The 22,822-nt window shown below is 41.3% G+C and overlaps 3 protein-coding genes and 1 non-coding gene across 10 annotated transcripts; 2 read left to right on the top strand and 2 right to left on the bottom strand.

The window, feature by feature from the left end:
• Positions 1-849: 849 nt before the first annotated feature.
• LOC115053772 (RNA-binding protein 4-like) lies at positions 850-7,803 on the bottom strand. 3 transcript variants are annotated; one of them, XM_029518544.1, is made up of 9 exons: positions 7,793-7,803; positions 6,982-7,161; positions 6,648-6,832; positions 6,246-6,425; positions 6,040-6,149; positions 5,530-5,814; positions 5,206-5,429; positions 4,575-4,979; positions 850-1,647 (listed from the first exon to the last, which is right to left on the bottom strand). In XM_029518544.1, exons 2-9 carry the CDS (start codon positions 7,140-7,142, stop codon positions 1,644-1,646), a joined length of 1,554 nt encoding a protein of 517 aa, XP_029374404.1. In that variant the 5' UTR covers positions 7,143-7,161; positions 7,793-7,803; the 3' UTR covers positions 850-1,643. The 3 variants fall into 3 exon arrangements, with proteins under 3 accessions (XP_029374404.1, XP_029374402.1, XP_029374403.1); XM_029518542.1 differs by lacking the exon at positions 850-1,647 and having other exon boundaries at positions 3,467-4,979; XM_029518543.1 differs by lacking the exon at positions 850-1,647 and having other exon boundaries at positions 3,467-4,979; positions 5,224-5,429.
• A 58-nt stretch (positions 7,804-7,861) lies between these two features.
• On the top strand, positions 7,862-13,194 carry LOC115053771 (ras and Rab interactor 1-like). Of its 3 annotated transcripts, none has more exons than XM_029518540.1 (6): positions 7,862-8,392; positions 9,508-9,711; positions 9,875-9,992; positions 10,601-10,673; positions 10,893-10,984; positions 11,299-13,194. In XM_029518540.1, exons 2-6 carry the CDS (start codon positions 9,508-9,510, stop codon positions 12,567-12,569), a joined length of 1,758 nt encoding a protein of 585 aa, XP_029374400.1. In that variant the 5' UTR covers positions 7,862-8,392; the 3' UTR covers positions 12,570-13,194. The 3 variants fall into 3 exon arrangements, with proteins under 3 accessions (XP_029374400.1, XP_029374398.1, XP_029374401.1); XM_029518538.1 differs by having other exon boundaries at positions 7,862-8,386; positions 11,299-13,193; XM_029518541.1 differs by having other exon boundaries at positions 7,862-8,386; positions 10,893-10,980; positions 11,299-11,590.
• Positions 13,195-13,204: 10 nt separating this feature from the next.
• LOC115053767 (dipeptidyl peptidase 3-like) lies at positions 13,205-22,460 on the bottom strand. Of its 3 annotated transcripts, XM_029518534.1 has the most exons (20): positions 22,235-22,460; positions 21,344-21,352; positions 20,728-20,886; positions 20,410-20,554; positions 20,185-20,274; positions 19,918-20,055; positions 19,756-19,830; positions 19,497-19,587; positions 19,171-19,301; positions 18,882-19,012; positions 18,597-18,655; positions 17,649-17,843; positions 17,405-17,517; positions 17,215-17,307; positions 16,747-16,809; positions 16,509-16,633; positions 15,534-15,654; positions 14,880-15,059; positions 14,208-14,370; positions 13,205-13,701 (listed from the first exon to the last, which is right to left on the bottom strand). In XM_029518534.1, the coding sequence occupies exons 1-20, from the start codon at positions 22,393-22,395 to the stop codon at positions 13,559-13,561; spliced, it is 2,385 nt and encodes a 794-aa protein (XP_029374394.1). In that variant the 5' UTR covers positions 22,396-22,460; the 3' UTR covers positions 13,205-13,558. The 3 variants fall into 3 exon arrangements, with proteins under 3 accessions (XP_029374394.1, XP_029374393.1, XP_029374395.1); XM_029518533.1 differs by lacking the exon at positions 21,344-21,352 and having other exon boundaries at positions 22,235-22,459; XM_029518535.1 differs by lacking the exons at positions 21,344-21,352; positions 22,235-22,460 and adding an exon at positions 21,911-21,983.
• Positions 22,262-22,343, top strand: trnas-gcu (transfer RNA serine (anticodon GCU)). The gene has a single exon. It is a non-coding gene; the product is annotated as a tRNA-Ser (tRNA).
• Positions 22,461-22,822: the final 362 nt, after the last annotated feature.

Genomic DNA, 22,822 nt, shown 5'->3' with positions numbered 1-22,822 from the left:
ATAGTTTCTTCAGCATTTTTCCATAGTAGAGTCAGGGCACACAATACTTTGTACACAGAGCATTGCATATGCTCTTCCCCAACTACACACACACACAAAAAAAAAAAAAGACACAGGTGGTGAACATAAGTCAAGAGGTACTTAAAATAGAGAGTTGTTTGTAGTCTTGTATTTGCCATAATAGAAGAAATCAAAATCTACTGACTCCGCTGTCTGCAAATACTCAACAGGGATCCTCATAAAATAGACCTTTGTATTCATCACTGAAGCTACTTCATGGACTAATCTGGCAGCTGGAAACCAGACGTACATGTTACCAGAGCAGAAACTGCATTTTTGTGTTGTTATGCTAATGTTTGTTGAATGATGTCTATGCAGTTTCATGTTCCACCGTCTGTCCATTTATACGCATTCTGTAGGTCTACTTGTCATTTTACTTCAGTATACTCTCAGTATAGTGTATACTGTACTGGCCACACTCATTCATTACTATAACATCCATCTGTAAACTGTTCACTGTCGTTGAGGCCATGAAGCTCAGCAGTGTTCATGAAGAAGTCTTGCCAGCAGGGAGTGAGGCTCCATAACTTCAATTTCTTCTCATTTTCTTTTTTGTATGTCAAAGTGATTGAATTATCAACAGGTTTGGATTGTTATCAAATTATTGGTTTTTATTTGAAAAGCATAGGTTGATGTTTTTGGAAGAAAATGGAATAAAACGTCATCTGATGCTGAGCTCTTAGTTATTTGATGTTTCCTCCTCTAACACGTTAAAAAGGTTCATCATTAGCTGTGCTCTGATAGGGAAACTTGCATCTTTAATTATTCACACAGAAGCTAAAGTTCAGTTGAAACTCATTTATTGATAATTAAACATTTCAAAGAACATAGGACAAAATGTAATTTAAAACAAAATGATAATATTTGTGTTCATTGTCATTCATACAAGTCGAATGTGGCATCGAAAATCGTTGGTTTTGGGGAGAAGGGGAGTCGAGCGTTGAACCAGCAACCAATCCTGAGCCAGGCTATTCAACTCTGAAATGGAGGGCCTACAGATGTGCTCTTAAGCAAGGCACTTAACCCCAAAGTGGCCCCAGGGGCACATTTACAAAAACTAAAACAACGCATCCTAGCTAAATGTCCCACGTCCAGCTCTGGCTGTGATTGCCTGGTACTGTTGAGTGACAGGCTGTTAGATACAGGATGTACTAACACCAGTGTACCTGCTTCGGAAAGGGTTTGTATTTTAGACTAAACGTTGGTGTACATCTCCTCAAAAGTTGGTGTGTGAGCAGTCAGTATGAGGGGAGCTGGAATGTATGAGCAGAGTATGCCTGGGGTTGGAAATTAGGGCTCCATTTCCAAAAACATCTGAAATCCCGACAAATAAAAATCCCTGAAGACAGTTGAGGAATAGAAGTATGGCCAAGAGTGTATCATGTGTGTATGTATGTGTTTGTGAGTGTATACGCATGTTTCGGGGAGGGGCAGGAGTGTGTTGTCTGAGTGTTTACCTTAGTGGGGGGAGACCCCATCGTCCACAGCAGTTTCAGGCCTAACGCTGCTGTTTTCCCCATCCCACGCTAGAGCTGCGTGTGGCGTACGTCCAGGGCAAGGGCTCAGTTTGGCTCCCTCCCACTCTAGCTGCAATAATCAGCAAGAGGAAGAAGGTGGCTGGAGCAGCAGCAACAACAAGGCATGCAACTAACAGATCACATGGAGAAGGTGGAATAATGTGGAAAAGTAGAGAGACTAACAGCACTACCAGTTCAGCTGGCCAATAAGAAATATGAGTAACTAATGTGTGGGACAATCACGAACCGAACAACTACTGTAAGTCATAAAATTCAGGTGGAGTCAGGTGTGCATTAGTATCATTTGCACATATAATCTAAGCAAAATGCAATGAATGGAGTTAAAATACATCTATATGCAAGAGTGGATCTAAACAGCTGTCTAGGTGTGGTATGAATGCAGAGAAAGCCAGTGATCCTAGCCATGTGTCAAAATCAACCGTTTCTGTTGAGATCAAAAGAGGGAAGAGGAAAAGGTCGACAGCCCTTCTCACTGCTGCTCGTAGAAAAGAAACACCCAAAAGAAAAAAAAAAAAGAAGAAAAAACAAAAGCGCCTTTACTGAATCCAAAGCTTTCAGGTTCGCCTGCAGCACCCAGACCATCACCTGATATCTACTCAGTTAACAACCCGGCAACATCAACACCGTACCACTGCACAGCATTTCATAAAGGTATACTTGTACCTGCTCTCAGCTCAAATGACAAAAAAACAAAACAATTTTTTTTTAAAAGCATCTTCCCTGGTTTTATCCAGTGTGTTTAATTCATATCCTTATATCCAGTGGCCAAACACCACTCAACACACTGCAGGCATGATGCTGTTCTTTTTCAGTCATTCATAATGACTTTGTTCGAACAGACTGGTACAGCAACTTAACAGTCTTACTACTCATCTACTTACTATCGTCAGCGTTCAAGTAGAAACACTATCACTTCATCTTATTATTCAGTCAAAATTTTTACCAAATGTTGGTTAAGTTTACTTTTTCAGTTTAATTGGGATTTAAGTATTTACACAGGTACCAAATTTGACCCTTTTCTAGTATGAAACTTAGCTTTCAACATTTCAACTTCGAAATGGTTTCCAACATGGGCAAAGTTGTGAAAGTGGCTATAAAACAGGAACACTAAGGATAGAAAATGACAAAAACCAATTGAAACTTTAAGCATCTATAAAGGGCAAATTATTTCAATGTCCACAGGCAAACAGTATTTTCTGCAATTCTTCTGGCTATCATAAATTCAAAAATGTACATACGAAACACACCAGTCCTCTTCAGCCTGGATTCTTTGTTTTAACTGAATGCTAAAAAAAAAATGTTGTTCAACTTAGTCTAACAGCATTTTAACACAACTGAACTGAAAGAAAAAAAAAATATATGAGAACGACTATGAATTCCTTTGATTTCTTCTGTTCTAGAAGCAAACACTGGCCATGGACTAAAAACTCTCACAAGATATTTAACTCCTCACAGTGGTATTTGTGTTCGTGCCAACTTCTGAGAGGCCAGGCAAGAAAAAAAACCAAGCAAGGTAGATTACAGCAAACTCTTCCAAGCTAATGTACTTCAGTGTGGTTGCTGAAAATATCCAGTTCGTGTTTTTACCGTGTTATCAAAGTCATGTCAAAAGCTCTTGGCTATACTTCCAAACTGCAAAACTTCAAACATGCAAAATCTTCCAGTCAAACAGGATGGAAATTTACCATGGATGATTTTTTTGTCACACAATCTAAAATAGGGATGCTCGAGATGACCCATCATCATCATCGTCACAACCACTCAGAGAAATGTAGCTACAAAATAATCCAATTGATCTACTCCTCGAACTAATCAATCTGCTTCATACTGCCACATCAAAGATATCCTTGACCCAAAGTTGAAAAAGTCTAAAGTGATACGACAAAAATTTGAGTTTGAATGAACAAATTAATTTTGCAACCTACCAGCAGAGTGAAACATTCCTGAAATATATTCAAGACAATCTGGTCAAGCAACAACCATTCTCAATCTTTACCAGATGAGCAGTCTTTTGTAAAAAGGCAACTAAATCAGCACAATGCACTGCTGAAATGTACGTAGTTAAATGTCTAGACAAACAGGCTGCTGAACACAAAGAGTCAGTCTGTCAGCATTCAAACTAAGGCTTGTTGTATACCCCACAAAAGGTGATCCTAAACCAACACAAGTGTGTGGTCTTGAATGTATAATAGAAATCGGTCATCACACAGGAAGATGCGCCTGTATAGACAAATCTCCCATACTGTCGGTTAAGTCCTGACAACAAGAAGAGTGCAAGACTGGTAATTTTCTGACTTTGTCAGGCATCTGTTTAAATAGATGACCTCTCAAATTGTTAGTCAATGAGTTGTGTTTTTTCACTTAAAATTTGAGAACCCAATAAAAATTTTGCCCAATAAATATTGAGATGCACGTTCTCTATCGAATACTGTGAGGAAATCTCACTTTTTTATGTGGTGTATATAAGAGGCCTTGATCCAACAACAAACAAATTAAGCTTCCATGAAACCCAACACTGGCCTCTGAATCTGAAAGAAACATTTAAGCTTCTTTAACATTCAACAAGGATCCAGCTGTGCTTCAAATTCTAACAGGAAACTGAATATTGAAATAATGGCTGTCCTACTCAAGTCCACCTGTGTCCACTTGATAACTCAGATAATCACCCTCTTATCTGCCATTAGCTGACAGGCAAACTAGTTACAGATTAGGTTAAATTGTACAAAGGGGGAGATGCTTCAGATTTAAAGCATTCCCACATCCAAACTACAGCCTTGCTCCCTCTCGGATTTTCCTGTTTAAACTGTCCCTTATGTAAATATACATGCACGCGCGCACACACAAACTCAGACACACATCTGCAGCTTGGAAGGATTGTGTAGGGGATGGGACTATCGATAAGGGGGTTCTGGCGTGTGGTAAGGGTAATCATGGCGCTGGGGCATGGGTTGCCCGTGTGCGGGTGTCTGCTCATACGGTGTGGATGCGGAGTAGCTTCCCGCTGCTGCGTAAGCTCCTGATGAATCATATGCTCCGTAGCCTCCAGATGCATCATAGCCCGCCGAGGTGTCGTAGCTTCCTGATGAGGCATCATAGTTGCCAGATGAGGTGTCGTAGCTCCCTGATGAAGTGTCGTAACTTCCAGAAGCATCGTATGTTCCCGGCGGAGGGTAGGCTCCAGACGCGGCATATGTTGGGGGTGCTGTGTATGTCCCTGGGGGTGCAGGGGTTGAGGAGTCCTGACCCTGTGTGGTAGCTGGTGGAGGCGGTGGAGGTGGTGGAGGAGGGTTGGTGTAGGCATACTGGAGGTACTGGTACTGTTGTTGGTACTGTTGATACTGTTGGTATTGATGCATTTGCTGGTAGTACTCTGTGTAAGACCTACAGTGCAGTGACAAAGCAAAATTAATAAAAAAAAAATGCCTTTGCGAAATAAGCAAATAATTCTTTTGTGTAATGTTTTTGTTAAGTAGTTTGTAGTCACTGATATTCATTAGCCTTCTGTTATAAATCTATGACTACGACCATTATGTCAAAAAGTTGAGGCAGCATTAAAATTATTACTTTTCTTCTGCCTTCATCCTACATTCTTTATTTAAATGTGTACCTAGCTACAGGATCTGACCCTTCAGGAGTTGCAGTGGAAGCTGCAGGCTCATCAGGTCCCCCGGGTGGTGTTGGCAGCAGGGCACGTCGTTTTGGTCGAATCTGAGCAAAGGAACCTGGAACGGGGTCTGGGAGGAGCGGGGCTCGATTTCCTCTAATTGGGCTGCGGTCTCGCTCATTATCTGAAGATGTTGTTTTTCTGCCTGCCTGTTGCTCTGCCAGAACCTTGTCGATAAAATACACACAAAAAATGCTTAAAATGTACAACATTGTTAAAATGCACACAGAAAAGATCTTCATTTTTTCTGAAATAAATGTGACAAACCTTCTGTCCCTCCTGAAAGAACTTGGCTCTCGCTGCCTCAAAAAGTGTAGTTGGATCTGGTCCTGCCTGTGGTTCCACCTCATCAACAACAGCAGCGGCGGCCACAGTATTGTGATTGGCCAGATCATGGTACACCTGATCAGCAACAGTTCCATATACCTGGCTCGCAAGAGCACCGTATATCACTCCATCTGCACCTTTGGCACTTGTAATGCCCTTCAGAGCAGCGTAGGTAGGGTCAAAGGATGTGGTGTTGTAGAATGAGTTATGAACACTTTGTTGAACCTGCAGGGACAGATGAATGACATCAGTATATCAAATTGAAGTAAGCTCAAACCTGATTTATCTAAACTTATAAGATGGGAGAAGATATGTGTTCTTAAACATCAGATCTGAGAGAGACAAGTTCACTGACATTAGCCACTGTTTACCAATGTGTGTATTTTTCTCCACAACTGCTTCACATTTAAGGACATAATTTGTTATAAGTTTGGCATAATTATGTCTTACTTGAATGGGTAGTCCTGCAGCAGCTGCTGCAGCGGCTGCTAACACAGCCGCTTGACTCTGATGATGTTCTAATGAGGGAGGTGGTCGGGGAAGAAGACCCTCTCTGCCACCTGCAAGATGGAGGTGACAGAAAACAATGATAAGATTGGGATGAGCTGTTTACAACACAGTTGTAATGTGGATCCTTCCAATCGATTTTACAATACCTGTAGCATTGGCTGAATTTCCAGTTACAAGCTGATTGATCAAAGGCTGGGCTTTGGACAACTCTACGGCTAACTGACGGCCCTTGAACATGGTTCCATTGAGAGCCTCAATAGCAGCCAGGGCTTCCTCCTTCCTCTCCATATGCACAAAGGCGTAGCCAACATTTGAGCATAATCGTGCTGTACACAGGGAGCAATAAGATAAGTTAGACCGATGTTAAAAAGAAATGTGTAAAATATTTTTCACTTTTTTATTTAACATTAACTTAGATTATTGAACACTTAAAATTAATGGAGACATGAACACATTTCATTGGGGAAACTGCAACATTTTATTTGTTATGTTAAACTGTTCTCAAATAAACTGTATTTTGTGTATTAGGGACAGGATTTATAACACACCTTTAACTTTATCACAATCTAAAACTCTTCCAAATGTTGAAAACAGTCCATGCAAGTCATCTGCCGAGCACGTTGCACTGAGGTTCCCCACAAACACTTTAGTGGAGTTGGGTGGCCGTGCACGAGATTCCTCGACCACCAGGGGCCTGCCTCTGTACTCTTTGCCATCGAGATGACGTATAGCCCTGTGAGAACAGTGATCTTTGTTAATCAACAGGTGCACAGTAGAAAACGCATACAAAAGGAGATACACTCATAACATATCCCCACTCAACTGCATCCAATGAATGTTTCAAAATGGCAATTCACATAATATTAAGGGATGGTTGAATACCTGTCTGCTGCCCCCTCTCCCTTCAGGGTAACAAAGGCATACTGTCTCAGCAAAGAGCAGGTGTTGATCTCGCCATATGGTGCAAAGAGCTTGGTTAGCTCGTCGTGAGTTGCATCTAGAGGAAGGTTGCCCACAAACAACTTCACGTTTTCACCGCTCATCTCTGAATCAACCAGGCATCTGTAAGAGAGTAAACAAGGCCTGTCGGTTAAGTTGCTCCATCCGGAACGATAACTGGTCATCTCAGTATAAAGAAAATTTACAAGGAAAAAAACAATTAGCAGCACATAGAGCGCCTTATTTAGCTGCAAAGACCCAACAAAACAACGTTATTTCCTATAACAGAGTTTACCCCGCCATCTGGTAAGGAGTCCTTGTCGTTAGCTAATCGACTGTCTTTAGCTAAGCTAATTAAACCTTGAACTTTTGTGCGCGTTGGATTTGGGGTGTTTGGCGAGGTCGCTGGGTTGATCAATGTCGAATATAGGGCGGTCGAAGGGCATCAGAAATTGTTTACCGGAGGCGATGAGCTCGGTTACTTGACCAGCAGTGAAATCCACTGGCCATCTTGTTTGAACGGTAGCGTTAGCGGCGTAGCTAGCGCGAGCTAAGCTAGGAAGCTAACGCTAACGTAGCCGTTTTTAATCACAGCAGATTATGGCATTTACTTGAGTTAGGTGCTTATCATCCACGTGCGGTGTCTCTGAGCACTTAAATACATCATACATTTTTTCAACTCATTTCCGAAATATTGAGGAGGGGAGGGAAAAAAACCCAATAATTGTACCAGCTAAGCACACAGGCTACTCACCCAACGCGGTCCCGGAGCTGGAGTATTTCAAACCTCACTTCCGCTTCCGGTTTGTGGAGGAGCGGTGTCGGCTGCGCTTTCATGAAGTTTATCCCAAAACTAATTTCAACAAGCCTCACAAACTATTATACAAATTATCATCATATACTATTATCACCCCTATAGCGTGCACACGTATTTTTGCTAAGATATTTTTGGGATATTGTGATGCAAAGTTGGATGACAACTTTATTTAACTTATTTGGAGAATTTCGTTCAACGTTGCTGATGTTAGTGCGTTTGTGCTGACACGCAGAATTGTCGTACAATTGTCGCATTTGCTGAAGTAATGACGCTTTCATGCTTCAGTTAAACTTGCTGTCGCTCGCTACAATTTCAAGTTTAACCTCCAGCCCATGACTTTGCAGTGACATACATGTCTGCAGGTAAGATTAAGTGTAGAAGGAGGAGACAAGGAAGCGGAGACTTCCCCACAGCAGACCTGTGACCACACGTCGTGACAGGCCGCGGAGGGAGAGCACTTCACTTCTCCTCGTTTTAAACTTGGATCATGGAGGAATAAGGACTATGTTTTCCTAAAGTGGAGCCAGAAAGGTAAAGGTAAAAAACAAAACAAAACAAAACAAAACAAAAAAACCTAACTATATAACCCGAACGTGTTTAAATGTGCAGGACAAACGATTTGATCTAACGAGCTGTAGGATTAGACAGCAGGGAAACTGTGTGTAACATAGTTCGAGGAGGAAACGTACACGTTTTACAGGAATGCACGCTGCAGATCCAGGCAGATGTTGACATGCAGATTACAGCCAGAAAGCCGGTTTAATATGGAGGAAGACAAATTCTTAATAATCACATTTATTTATGAATTTTAGCAATTGCTGTTTTTTTTTTCATTCTTTTTCTTACATTTTTATTGTTACTTTGCACTTGGTAGCCTGCCGTTGTGTTTATATTTTAAAAGTGTCTTTCCTGTAGCATTTAAGATGTCTAGGCTGCTGCTCTCTGCCAAGCCTGGACATGCTGTCTCAATCCAGGTAGATTTACTACACAGGTGTGTGTCTCTGTGTGTCTGCAATAAATCCACCCATCTTACTGTTCTGACTGTGACCACGCAGACATCCAGATGACTGACAAATAGGTTGGCAGGTAGGTTTACAGATGCTGAGCAGGCCCAGCCCGGAGTATTCATATTGGGTTGCCCGATTGAATGAGGGAAAGAGATTGAGTCAGTAAAAGCTCAACTGGTTGTGTTTCAATAAGAGCAGTGACATCTGCATTTCATCTATAGTTAAGACATCAGTAAAAAAGGTTGGAAAGCTGACCGAAGGAACAAAATTGATGCATGTTCATTGATGTGATCATTTCAGAAAAACATGCTGAATCATGCATTGACATGATTGTGCAGTAATGGCAGACAGTCAACAATTAAAGGGATATTATAGCGGGATTGCAATGTGCGAACCCCTCATTATAAACGTTAAAGAACTTTTGTGAGTTTGATTGTGCAAGATCTAGAGGCATTGGCCTTAAAAGCATTATGGTTGAATAATTTACTGAATAGCTACTTTGACACTTGATGTTTGGTTTTCCCTTAATCATTTACCCCCACGTATTATAACTATTTTTAGCATGCATAAGGGTGTGTGATCAGTTTTAGTTTTATTGACAACAGCATGTGTACTCCTCTTGTGTGTGTGTGTGTGTTTGTGTAGATGACACAGCAAGAAGAACCTCTGTATGACTTCCCAGAGCCTGCCCAGACATCAAGGCAGAAGTCATTGGGACATCAAAGGGGACGTGGGTCTCTGAGGAGCATCAGTGTGTTGGACCGCCTCCTGCTCACAGTTCCTGTCTGGCTTCAGCTGTCGATCAACCCTGCCACTGCATTGCACATACTGCAGAGAGAGCCTCCAGGGGTCAGATCCACACATCCAGTACACATTAAGGAAAATCACAAGTGTGCCATTCCATGCAAGTCTGTCTGTCAGACTGCAGACACACAGTGTTTTATCTCTCTTGCCTTGTCCCTCTTCATGTCCTGTGCCCTCACACTCAGTTATCGGTTGTGTTGTCCTGCAGACATTTCTGGTGCGAAAGTCTCGCACATCCCAAAGGAACGTGCTGTGTGTCCGTTTGGCGGATGACAGCATGCCGTCCTTTGTCCAGCAGTTTGGCATCAGGGAGGAACACAAGTGCAGTAAGAGCCTGACAGTCCAGAAGCCTGATGAAGTTTAATTTGCGGTTTCTGTAAACACATCCTCTTTCTTTCAAACAGAAATTTATATTCACAGCACAGTAATTTCACAGCAGGACCTAAAGACTGCTGTAAACGATGGTGCATTCTGCCAGGCTTGCTTGATAGCATCATTTGAAACATCTATCATATGTATACATATTAAAATGTATGACAAGGGAGCCTGCTTTCATTTGGTTATCCCAGCAAAACGAGATCAACTCAGTTTTTATTTATTTTTCACCCTTTCTTTTAGAACGGTGAACCCTACTAATGCATGTATACAGCAGCAAGTCTCTGATATGTGTTTTTACTAAAAAAGAGTGGAGTTACAAATGGAAGACAAATTAATGGGTGGATTGCAGAAACTTTATTGATATTGAAAAACATGTTGTTAGCTTGATAAAATGTTTACTATAAATATACCCAACGTGCACTTAAAATATATAGAGCCATGTAGATCACAGTGAATGAGATGCCTGATGTGTCCCAGTTTAAAATAAAGTGTAATTACTTTCCTACCTTCTCCCTCTCCAAAAACCCCTCTACCTTTGTATTGTTCTCACCCTAAGCTCTGTCTCTGGAGACTTCAGCCATCAGCTTCCCAGACCTCCCAAGATTAATTTCCTTCTACTGTGTCAGCAGGTAAGTTTTTATCCTCCTCATTCTCATCGGTGCCTCGTGGAGTCTTTTCCTGCAATCTCCTAACATTTTCTTTCTTTACTTTATTGTTTTAAATGTTATTGTACAAACATCATAGTATAACCTTTCTCTGCATTGATTGGAAAGATTTACTGATCCGGCACACTTGATTGATTTGTTTATTTACTTTTTCATATGTCATATCATATCTATATTTGCCAGAGATGTGTTACCTTTTCCACTGGAGCTTCCTGAAGCCATTGCAAAGGCAACATCGCACAAAGAGCTGGAGTCCATTTCTCATATGGGAGTAGGTTGGTGCACACAACTCCTTGTTGCCTCACACTGAAACTGTACCAAATACCTTTGAAGTATTTATTTACACAAGCTGCACACACATAATATATCACGTAATTACCACCAGCTATTGGGAAATATATAAATACCAGAAGAATTTGCCTTTTAGTATTTCTTGTTTTTGATTGATGGAGGAGTATAAAGAAATACTGTATCCTATTAAATGTGGTGGTTGTTTTTGCAGATAAAACGTGTTTTGCGCACTAACAATTACAGAGTGTTTATAAAAGGTAATGATAATTGGAATAACATCATGGTTTCACCATTTCAGAATTTTGGAGTTCCCATCTAAATGTTCGCGGGCCACGGGAGCCGCCAAAGGCCCTGAAGGAGAAGAAACCAGGCGTTGTAACCTCAGCCTTGCCTGCTACTAATCCAGAGACAAGCTCTGAATCAACTTCCCAGCCTGACTCAGACGACCAGCCCAAGACAGCACCTGACTCAGACACTACAAGCAAACAGTCAAACCAGAACCCCACTCTGTTCCACGAGTTCTGTCCAATCACGACCCGCAGCCCCAGAGAGTTGGACTGTGGCTCAGGCCAAGGTGCTCTCTGTTTCATCAACCCACTCTTTCTGCAGTCTCAGAACGCTTTGTCCAAACGACGCATGTTCAAACATAGCCTCAAGGTTCGGGTTTCCATGGAGACATCGACCATGCTGTCACCCCCTCTTGCTCCGCCACCTCCACCACCTCTAATGCCCAAAACAAAGGGGAGATCTAAGGTCCAGAAACAGCGACAAGCCAGCAAAGACCAAGTCCTTAAACAGGGTGAGAGCCCAGTTCATACCACTCAGTGTGATCCAACAGCTAAGGACACCCGACCTCTAACAGAGACACAGAACACATCAAGAGAGGCCCAAATCTTGCCTCCATCAGCAGCACCTCACATACAGCCTGAGACACGGGATCAGGGCCAACCACAGAGACAGCCAGGCAATAATCAAGCTGGAGTCGAGGGAGTGGACGCTCCAGCTCGGATGGAAAACGTCCCCACTGATTCAGACTACATGCAGCCTTCTCCAATCATCTCTCTCTCCCACTCTGTTTCTTCCACAGTGCCTCCAATTTTCCCCAAAGTGTCTCCATCCCTCTCTCCTCACAGCTCTCCAGGTATTTCTCCCTCTCTATCCCCATATCAATCGCCTTCTCCTACTCCCAGAGTCCCCTTTTCTCTCTCTCCACACGACTCACCCAGCGCTTCACCATCTCTTTCACCATATCAGTCCCCATCTCCTTCTCCAAAGGTCCCCTTCTCTCTCTCTCCCTTCACCTCTTTAGCTTTCACTCCACTGGCAGCGGAGGCTTATCACACACCTGCCACCCCTTCAAGGCCAGATAAGCAGAGATCAGAAAGAGATGCTGAAGGAGAGGGAGCAGGTGCAGATGAAAAGGAGGAGGAGGAAAAGGGTCTGCTTTTGCAGATGAATGCTGCCTCTCTTAATGACACAGACAGCTGCAGCTCCTTTGGCAGCCTTGAGGGGGCAGCAAATACTCCACCTCAGTCACCTTGTGATCAGGATAAAGGTACAAGCCTTTAGTGAACAACATTGCATTATCATTGAACAGCATGATGTGACATCAGGCAGCATTATGTGGAATTAGTGTAGATAATGTTGTATCTCGTATTTAGAGACTTTTTAGAACAGTACTTTGAATTAAGTTATGTTTTTCAGTATAAAGGCAAAACTTCTATCAGCTTCACCCAACATGTGGCATCAGGGCTCTTTTTGATCTTATTAAAATATGCTGAAAGCCACTCTCAGGCTGTGAGTGAATTTCATTTTAATGAAGAAAAAAAACCCAAAAAAAACAAAACACATTTTCTGTGGTTTTAGTGGAAAACAATATCGATGTGATCTTATTAAACAACTTTTATTTGTGCAGAATCAACACATTTCTTTTGTTCAGAGCTTGTTTAGGAACTTTCAGATACAGCAATATTTTAAAACAGTCATCTATTACTTCATAACCAAAAACTGGCCAAAAGTAGCATCAAGTGTTGTTATACCTTGCAGTTAAGTTTTCAAATAATCATCAACACCAATGCTGGAAAAACATTTTATGATTGGACAAGCTGTGAGGAAGGAATCATTCTTCAGCCAAAAGTTGAAAACTACCCAGAGCAAATTATATAAGCCTTTAAACCCAAGAAGCAATTTTAACTGCCTGTCAGTGTTGGGGTTTTTTTTTTTTTTTTTTTTGTGACTGAAGTCAGTGTGTCTTGAAAAATGGGCTTTCTAAATGCATCTAAAAGAATGATGGTGTCAAATTAATGAGCTTATTTATTTGTATTTGATCCAGTTATCAAAGACCTGAAGCTTTAAGAATCTGAGTTGTGGCTGGTGTCTTTGGCAGATGTGTTCATGTCCTATGGCTTTATTATAGTATGAAACTTCAGAAGTGTCCTACAAAAGGATTTTAAAATCACTGCAGTTTTGTGTTTTGACTCCATGAAGTATCACGTTGCTATTATATTGTTAACAAAAAAAGATATATGAAGGAGGTGGGTGCTGATTTCACACGTCCATCAACACCAGCACTGGGTGTCCCTTTTGCTCAGCTCCAGAAGGTCAGCCTCAACCTGCTCTGCGTCATCTTGAAAGCGTTCAGTGAAGGAGGAAATCAAACCTTCTGCGCTGCCTTCATATTCCACCAGCTCTACGCTGTCCCCTAGAAACCACACAGTCAGAAACAAACTGAGCAATTTCCTCAAGAGGCTACAACTGAAGATATGGCAACATGGCAAGTTTCTGCTCAGTTAATTACACCTGAAATAGGATTTGATGTTTTTTCCTAAACTATTTAAGTCTGATCAGAGACTTATGATGTGTTAAAGTGATGAAGAGTATTTAGTTTGGTAATGTGGTAATGCACTAAACATTGCGATATAACATACCACAAAGACAACTTCAGTCTGATTTGGGAATAAAACTAAGGGTAAAATTGAAATAACATGAAACAAGATGTGGGCACATCTTCAGTTCTTCCTAAAAGCTTCTGCTTGAAGCTTTCCTCAAATTTTCACAAAATATAACCAGCTAGGCAAATTAATTTCCATTGAAAGTGAAAACCACAATGTCACAGGTGCAGTGAATACAACTGGCAGAAGAAATACATGTATATGCATTTTTGTGTAAATCTGACAGAACTCCCATAAATTCATTTGAGGTACAAACCATTAATTTTGGTGTTGGCCTGGACAAACATCTTTCGAGCTTCCTTCCTCAACAGCACTGTCTCTCGGAGACGCAAGAAGTTGTGAGCACCGCTGTTGCTGACACTGGAGTAGCTATCATAAAGAGCCCTGCCCCCTTCCACATCTGCCGTTGACTTGAACACCTACAACAAGGTGAAGTCAGGTTAGTAGCTGTAGCAGCAGAGAAATTAAGAGGATTGTCAAACAGAGTGACAATTAACTGTCACCGACAATTACACGGGACACGTTGCTATAATTGAGCTTAGTAAACTGCTGTCACAACCGGTGACTCAAGAGGAGCTGAACCTTTATTTTATTCTTTATTTGAGTAATGATGATTAGCTCAGGTAGAGTAAAATATCATGATAAGCCAATCATGGGTAGAGGTGCTTAACAAGCATAATTTTTTAACTTTAGACTTCTTATTTGATGGCCTGCTGGGGCCTGTTGAGGCCACATTAATATATCAAAGGTTTTATAGATAGATTCATTAGCTGATAATTTCTGCTACCATTAAAATAAAAAAAAAAAAAAAAGGGAACGACCAGTGGTATGCTAATACAAGTAACTTGTGATATAACCTGTGATATATCTCGACAATATTGTTCCTGATGTCTTCCTGCTGTGTGGATTTGTAAAAGTATCAACATACCTGCAGTTTACAAAGGAACCTGTGGATGGCGTTCTTGCCTACAGTGTGGATCTTGCTTCGGTCCAATGTGATCCGAGCGTCAGGCTTGCCGTCCTGTCCTGTGACTTCCTCCAGACCCACCAGGTCCTCCCCAGCCTCCAGCAGAACACGCAGGATCACAAAGCGAGCCTGCATATGAGCCTGAGAAAGACAAACCATGCACAGACATGACACACATGTTAACACCAAGACATACGCTGAATTATAAAACACAGACACATCAGACTGAGCCAGTGAGGTTGTTAAGGACAGATGGTTTATTGTCTGTATGTTGACTCGTGTTGTAAACACTCCTCACCCAACACTACGTATCTCTGAAGTTCTATATAAATTAAACTTATGATTCATCATTACATGTAAAGCCCTAGTTTAAAAGCCTGCTCAAAGTAAAAACTTTATCTTTAGTATCCTATTCATTCTTAAGAGTAAAAACCATGATTATTTCTAAGTGTAAAGCTAATAATGATGTGAATAAATATGTCTTACAGCTCACACTTTTATTCTTACTTTTACTATATCAAGTTTGAACTCTTAGAAGTTTGACAAATACAGATTCAAGCTAAGAGGGGGACAGATTACACAGTGTAGGAAAAAGCATGTGGGCAGACAGGGTACCTGTCTCCAGCTCTTGCTTTCAGGTGTGTAGAACTCCAGGCCTAAAAGTCCAGCCCTGACCATACTGAGCCAGTTGATGTATACCACATCCTCAGCATCCTGGCCTTCGTGACCAAAAATACTAAAGAATAAACACAGAAAACAGCAACAGTAAACAGCCTATTCCCCTCAAATCATCAAACAAGCATTACCTGATACTGGGTAGTTAAACTGAAATCCCCATTCCATGCATTTTCATTTAAAAGGGAAAAAAAAAAAACAAAAACAAAGGGGGGGCAATTTGTGGATGCACAATTTACCCCAAAATGTCAACAGTGAAGGATTAGCCTGCGTATGATACATCGGAAAACAACATCTGTTAGCAGAGCTGGCCTGAGGTACAAGCAAATTAATGGGCTGTAATGCGTGGATTCTTAGGGTTTCTTTAGTTCATTTGTTTCTTCAGTTATTGATTTAAAGGTTTCGGGTTTTGGCAAGTGTAATAAATTCTAGTACTGTATTTAGTGGGTTTTTTTTATCTATAAGAAATAAGTCTTTAATATGTCAAATATGAAATGAAAACTGCAGTCTTCTCTATTAATCAAGTCCGTTTTTATCTTACTGACTTGTCTTATACAAAATCATATCCAAGAGAAAATCACAGCAACACTTTGTTCATTTTCAGGCAATCCAGACAAATCTCCCATCATAAATAACGCTCAGATGTACCGCACCACAAATTACTTGCAGCATTAACATAGACCAAGCCTGAGTAACAGCATGTTATTGTGTACAGTAAACATTTCCTGGCAAAAGCTCAAGCATAAATGGGTTTATGCTGCCTTGGATTAAACAAAGAAAACCCCTTCATTGTCCCTCAGAAATCTTAAATCATGCCCCACAATAATCAATGCCTGACACACCAGTTATATTAATTCCTCGGCAGATGAAATTCACCTAGGTACAGAATGGGTAAAGGTTGCAAGTCGGCTATACCTCAGGACTGATTTGTTGAGACAAAGATAGAGTCCAACACACTCTGCACGACATTCTTCATAAGAGGAGGCAATTGTGGAGAATTTACTGTCCCAAGTCTCACTGCCCTGATACCAACTGGACACCTGAAAGACACATTCACACGGCAAATCTTTCGTTTAACAGATGCAGTCAAAGGGTGAAATTAGTCTTAGTCTTTGCAGGAAGCAGGTAGGTGTACACACAACAGTACACTCACCAGTTCTCCGGTCTCTGGGTTGACCACCTTGTTCTGGTCAAAGTTGAATTTGCCCTTGTCATCCTGCATGCAGGGTCAGAGGACATAGTGACATAGACATAACCCAAATCAGATCTTATTTCTTCTCTGATGATTCTTCTCTAAAACCTTCATTAGCAGATAATATCAGATTATCTGCATATACTTTCAAAGGTGACATTGTAGAATTGGCCCATAGCTAATTGCTTGCATATGTGTAAATTAACATTCATATGACCACTAATGGTACAGCTCTGGCCAGGTGCTGATAGGATTTAAATTCCATAGCCATGTAACCAAGATGGACAGTAGCAGCAACTCAACATAACATGTGATAACATACAAAACAATACATTATAATCAAAATAGTCCTATACAAAGAGGAGCTCCATGTATTACAATGGAGGCTTTGTAGTATATTACAATATTATAACATTATATTTGCCTGACCTGGACAAACAGCTTGCCACTTCCATGGCCCAACAGCTCATGAAGTCCAACCTGAACTTCAAATGATGGGCCCTTCCACTTGATGAACAATTCCTGGATACACAAACACATTAGACAATATCCAATCACGAAAATGTGGGATACAAATAAAAGATGGGGGGTAAGAATACCAGGAACGTTTGGGCATTACCTTGTCATTCTCTTCCAGGAAAGTAAGCTTCTCTTTTTGTGTAGCATAAGCTACAGCCAGCACATTGCCTAATGACACATTTTTAAAGCCCTCTGATTGTCTGATGTCATCATCTACAGAAGGAAAAAAAAACAAAAAAACAAAAAACAAAAAAAAAATAAATACAGTGTCATGCTGACATTCAGAGCGAACCCAATCCCAATCTAATTTTTAAGTGTAAACTTAGCATCATTAGAGAACATACAGTTGGGGATGTTAATGCCAGCTGGTATTCCACTCCCAGCAAAGGTGAGAACATCCAATGAGGTGAAGTCAGGCTTAAGGAAAGTGTCCTTCTCAAACTCCTTGGGCCAGGGCAGCTCCGGAAGCAAGACTTCAGCTGAGCTCACCAGTTTGCCAAAGCGCTCGCTCATTGCCTTGTTCACCACCGCAACAAAACCTACAGGTAAAAGCACAAGCTAAAATTATGGATTCACAAATCTATCTTTTACTTTCTATCATGACCATACACAACTTTCTTCAGTGCTGCTTACTTAACTTAAAAAAAAAAAAAAAAACAAAACAGGGCTACTCTGAATAAAAAGTATTTATAAAACTGAGAAAGGAGTGGGGGCGAAGATTTCCAAGTCTTGTGAAACCAACCTCAAAGTGTTTGAGTAGCACTAAAGGTTTAGACAGGGACAGGGACTCTGGTTAAACTTAAGAGAATGAAAGCTGTCAAATACTGAGAGTTCCTGGGAGGAAACCTGCATGCACAGTTCATCTTTCAGTACAACTATCACATCCAGTATGACAACGCTTGGATGATTGAGACAAACTATAAAACTATGTGTATAGCATAAAGCGTCGCCGCCAACGGGGCAGCAAAGCTAGATTTGCTGCCAATGGGGCCTCTATAAAGTTCTGAATAAAAAGCTTCTGAATACTTTAAAAATGACATAGTTTTGGCATTTTAATACATTTGTTAATTATCTTGTATGTTGATGGTTATTATTGGCAATTATATCCATATGACACAAAGTGTGCAGATTGGAGGGGTCTGAATATTTTCTGCTTCCACTGTATGTCTGGTAGAGTTTTAGTAGCTCAGCCATACTTTTGATTCTCCCCAAGTCTCCAGCTATGTAATGTAACCATAAAACTTTAGGAGGCCCATGGTGTCACTATTAATGACCACTCTGGTAGCTGTTACCTTCAAACTCTCCTCTGGAGCCAAATGGGTCTCTGTAGCTCTCTATGAAACCTATATAACTGAGAGAAAGAGAGGGGGAGGAAGGAGGGAAGGTGGAATGAGGAAAAATAAGCAGAATACCAAAGATTTTAGTGATTAAACATTAGAAAAGCTTTAACAGCCAGCATGAGAACGAGTCTGTAAGAAGGAACTTGACAAGGGACTGAAAAATCAAAAATCAAAATCAAGATCCTTTAGGAAATGAAGTAAGTTAACATGTTCAGTAGAGGTATACTGAGGGCTCACCTCTCAACAATTGGTCCTTTGTCTTTGATCCAATAGCGTGAGCCCTCTTTATGGGCATCAACAGAACCAAGGGTGAAACTACGCCCATACTCCTCAAGCATCTTTCTCTGGTTCTCATTGGCGGCGTAGGCCTGTAACAATAATTTGGAAAGAGAGCAACACTTTAAAAAGTTTAATTCTTTGCTGATATTATCTCCTTTTTAACCCTGTGCTGCTCCACATCTGGGTGAATATGGGCTTGAGCTTGAATGTGAACTTCATTTTTCCATTGTATTCCTTGTTTTCACACCTGTGCTTGTTGGAGGTTATAGCAGACTTTCTCCATGAGAGGAGCATAGTCTCCCCTCTTCACAGAGAACTCTTTGTCTTCAAAGTTGAAGCTGCCACAGCATGATTCGCATTCCCCATCCACAGCACAATCTGTGAGGCAGCAGCACATATTTATTTTTATTATCATTGACAATGAGGCACCATCAACAGCAATAATGTTTTTCATTCAGATCTGGAGCCATGCCATGCAATACACATTCAAAAAATATTTACAGTTGGGAGATGAATGTTGTATTTATGAATATTTTCAGGTTTTTTGTACAATTACTTCACTTAAGTTCTGACCTTTCTGCACAGCGGAGGCCAAGCGCACCTCATAACAGGCTTTCCCTCCATTTTCCCTCTTAAACAGACGAGTGTTGTAGGCAGAAAGTTTCTAAAGACACACCACAAGACAAAAGATAATTAGACTGGAGTATATGTTAAGAAATTATTTTAAAATATAAATTTAGCTTGTTCGAAGGAAGAGAATGACATACCACAGTCCAGGATATAAGAGAAAAGAGGTCAGAGATAATTCATTTGAAGTGTACATTCTCCTCACCTTTGAGTCAAGGAACTTCTGAGCCAGCTCAGCATCTTCCAGACAGCAGTTTCCTGAGAAGTAGGTTGTAATGCCCTACAGGAAAAAAAAAGCAACACATGATATATTTACAGTGAGATAGTTTTCGACCAAGCTGGCTTGAACTGTTTACTGAACTCCCACCTTGTCGCCCAGCCCCAGCTGTTTCTGTTTGTCTTCCAGAGAATAAAGACGACATGAGCAGCTCTCCCACAGAGCCTCCATCTCAGCGGGCTGCTCCTGAAATGCCTGGCTGGCCCACACCAGAGCCTTCAGCTTGTCCTGAGTGGAACCACAAATGCAGAAAGTTTAGAAATATTATCACAGTAGTGGTGATGTAGCATTACAAATTATTATCACGTTATAATACACTAACATGTTGCTGTCAAGTGAGACACCAGATCTTCTTACCTTAGGTAGATTAGGGATGAACTTTGTGTCTCCAAAAGACTTGTAGTTTCCCATATTGGCATACAGGCCTGCTGCATACACCAAGAAAGCCTAAATTTCACACAAAAGAGAAAAAATATAATAAATTGCTTTTGTGTGTGGTACAATGAATGCCTTTACATGTTTGCACTTGTATGGATGAAAGTATGTCTCAAGCATACCCACATGCTATAAGAGACTGTATACCTGGTACTCCTCAGAGCTGAGTCCAGCTGCTGTGGCGACCTGAGCCAGCTGTGAAGGAGTCTGCTTCCTGAAGAGTCTTTGAAGCAAGACGTAGATGTTTGCCGACTCGGGGGATGTCTGCAGCAACACTGCCAGACCGCCATACCTAAAACAGTCAGTGTTTTTTCACTCAGCAGGACGGAAGGCCTAACCCTTTCCAAAAACTTTTATCTGTATTCTCTACAATGAGCAAGATATTTCTTTTCACAATTAAGAGCTCTATTCATTTTCCCAATGTTGACTTGCTGTTGTTGCTATTGCCTGTGATTAGTAACATACCAAGCGGCACGTGACAAGTAGTGGGCGTACATCTTCTCCTGAGGTGAAAGCAGACGGAAGGCCTCACCACAGTCAAGTGCTGAAATGCCAATGTCATTTGGGAGGTAGTACTGAGAGTCCACCATCTTTACTCTGACGTTAAGCAGTGATGATGAGGAACTGAGTTCAGAAATGGGAAGAGAAAATAATCAAAAAGAGAAGAGTAGATAAGGTCGAATGAAAATAAATGGATTGTGAAAGAAAAAAAAAAGAAAAGAGAGAATAGAGAAATAGAAAAAAAACAAATGAGATACATTGATTTTATAAATACATTGTGTGCTGGGATGTACTTCCATCCATGTTAAGCAGCCTGTGCACTTTCAGCAGCTGCCATTCAGTTGAATACACCAACTAATACAGACTTTTACAACATCGCTGCAACAGCTTTGTTCAATGGTGTCAAAACCAATTAGACTGCTGTTCAGTCATATATCTGCATATAATTCCTTATCAAGACAGTGTCCTTTCACTGATCTGCCAATAAAAGTAATACTGATTCATTACTGCTGCCTATGGATTTGTTATATTTTGAGATTATCTAAGACATTTGATAGGTCTGGAGACACAGAAGGAGAACTTCAAATGACTTAAATGATGACATTGGTGGGATATTATTACATTGTGGGTTAAATTAAGAGCTAAAGTTAAGCTTGGGATGCAGACAAAGATAAAAACATTGTTTACTCGAATTACATTTGTCCATTATAAATCAAAGCTGAGGATGAAGTTTGAAATTGGCCCGGGTTCAGGAGGAAATAGGTAACTGCAGGTCAGCTTTCTTTTCACTTTCACATTAAAACCAGTGACTTTAAAATGTAACAGAAAAGAAAGGCAAGAAGGAAAGTAACGTTTTTGCGTGTTCTTAAATATCAGGACTCTTAGAAAAGACAACACTAAAGCCACACATTTAAAAACAATACTGAAGAAAACGTTAATGACTCCGGGCTGCTGCATACAGCTAACGGGGGTTAACGTTAGCTCTTAGCGTACATGCTAAACCGGTGCTGAGTGCTTGAAGCATTTAAATACCCCCCGAAATTCTGTGGGAAAAACATGAGGCAGGAGATAGAGTGCTACCGATTTCCTTACACGACTGGCTGCTATTGAGGAATCTCATGAGGTGTAGAGCTCTAAACTAACTCACCAGATTGTTACCGTATTCTTTCCAAACAGCTCCTGCGAACGTCAAATTGCAGTCTCACGCTCCACACTTCCTGTATTCATTCACTTTAGGCCCGCCCCCCCCAACCAATCACAACGCCCGCGCTATGAATGATGGGAATTTTTACCCAATAGGGCCGCCGTGGCCGCGCCGAACAACACACAACACACAATACACTTCCCGTGCGGATCATCTCTTCCCACGTCAGTCGTGACATGCGGCGGCCGTGTCGTTCGGGGCGCAGAGTCCATGACACTACACAAACACACAAACAAGCCGATATCACCTCATAGCACAAATAATTACCGATACGATGGCGCACAGACGGCATGTGACGAGGTGGCCGAGTGGTTAAGGCGATGGACTGCTAATCCATTGTGCTCTGCACGCGTGGGTTCGAATCCCATCCTCGTCGGTATCTTTTTCCACCAGCGGACACATCTCTTCACGGTCCGGCTGTAGTACATGCTGTGCCCCGGATGTAAGGCACAGGACCAATGTCTACAAAACGCTGCCGGACACCCCGTCGTCCAGTGAATGGTAACTTTTTTCGTTTTTAGCCCAGCTGAAGCCTGAGCCGGCTCTTCCCTCCCCCACCCCTCTTACTCTGTGGGGCTTTCATGGCAGGCGGCCTCGTCAATGGTTGCATCTCTGCCATCTTCTGGAGTTAGTCAACACAACACAACACACACAGTCAGCAGATAACTAAGTAATACCAGGTTAGGAATGAATGAAGCCTAAAACAGCCCTTCTTCAATAAGCTGTTGACTCAGTAGTACTAAGCTGTAGGAAAATCTTAAATATGTCATAGTGTGTTTTAGTAAGCCAGAGATGACAGATGCCCATTAAAGGTGGCATGTGGTTTCCTACAATTATGTTTTTATTTTGTGCAAA

Source organism: Echeneis naucrates, chromosome 14, assembly GCF_900963305.1.
Source record: "Echeneis naucrates chromosome 14, fEcheNa1.1, whole genome shotgun sequence".
Lineage (NCBI taxonomy): Eukaryota > Metazoa > Chordata > Actinopteri > Carangiformes > Echeneidae > Echeneis > Echeneis naucrates.
This window is presented reverse-complemented; position numbering and strand designations above follow the sequence as displayed.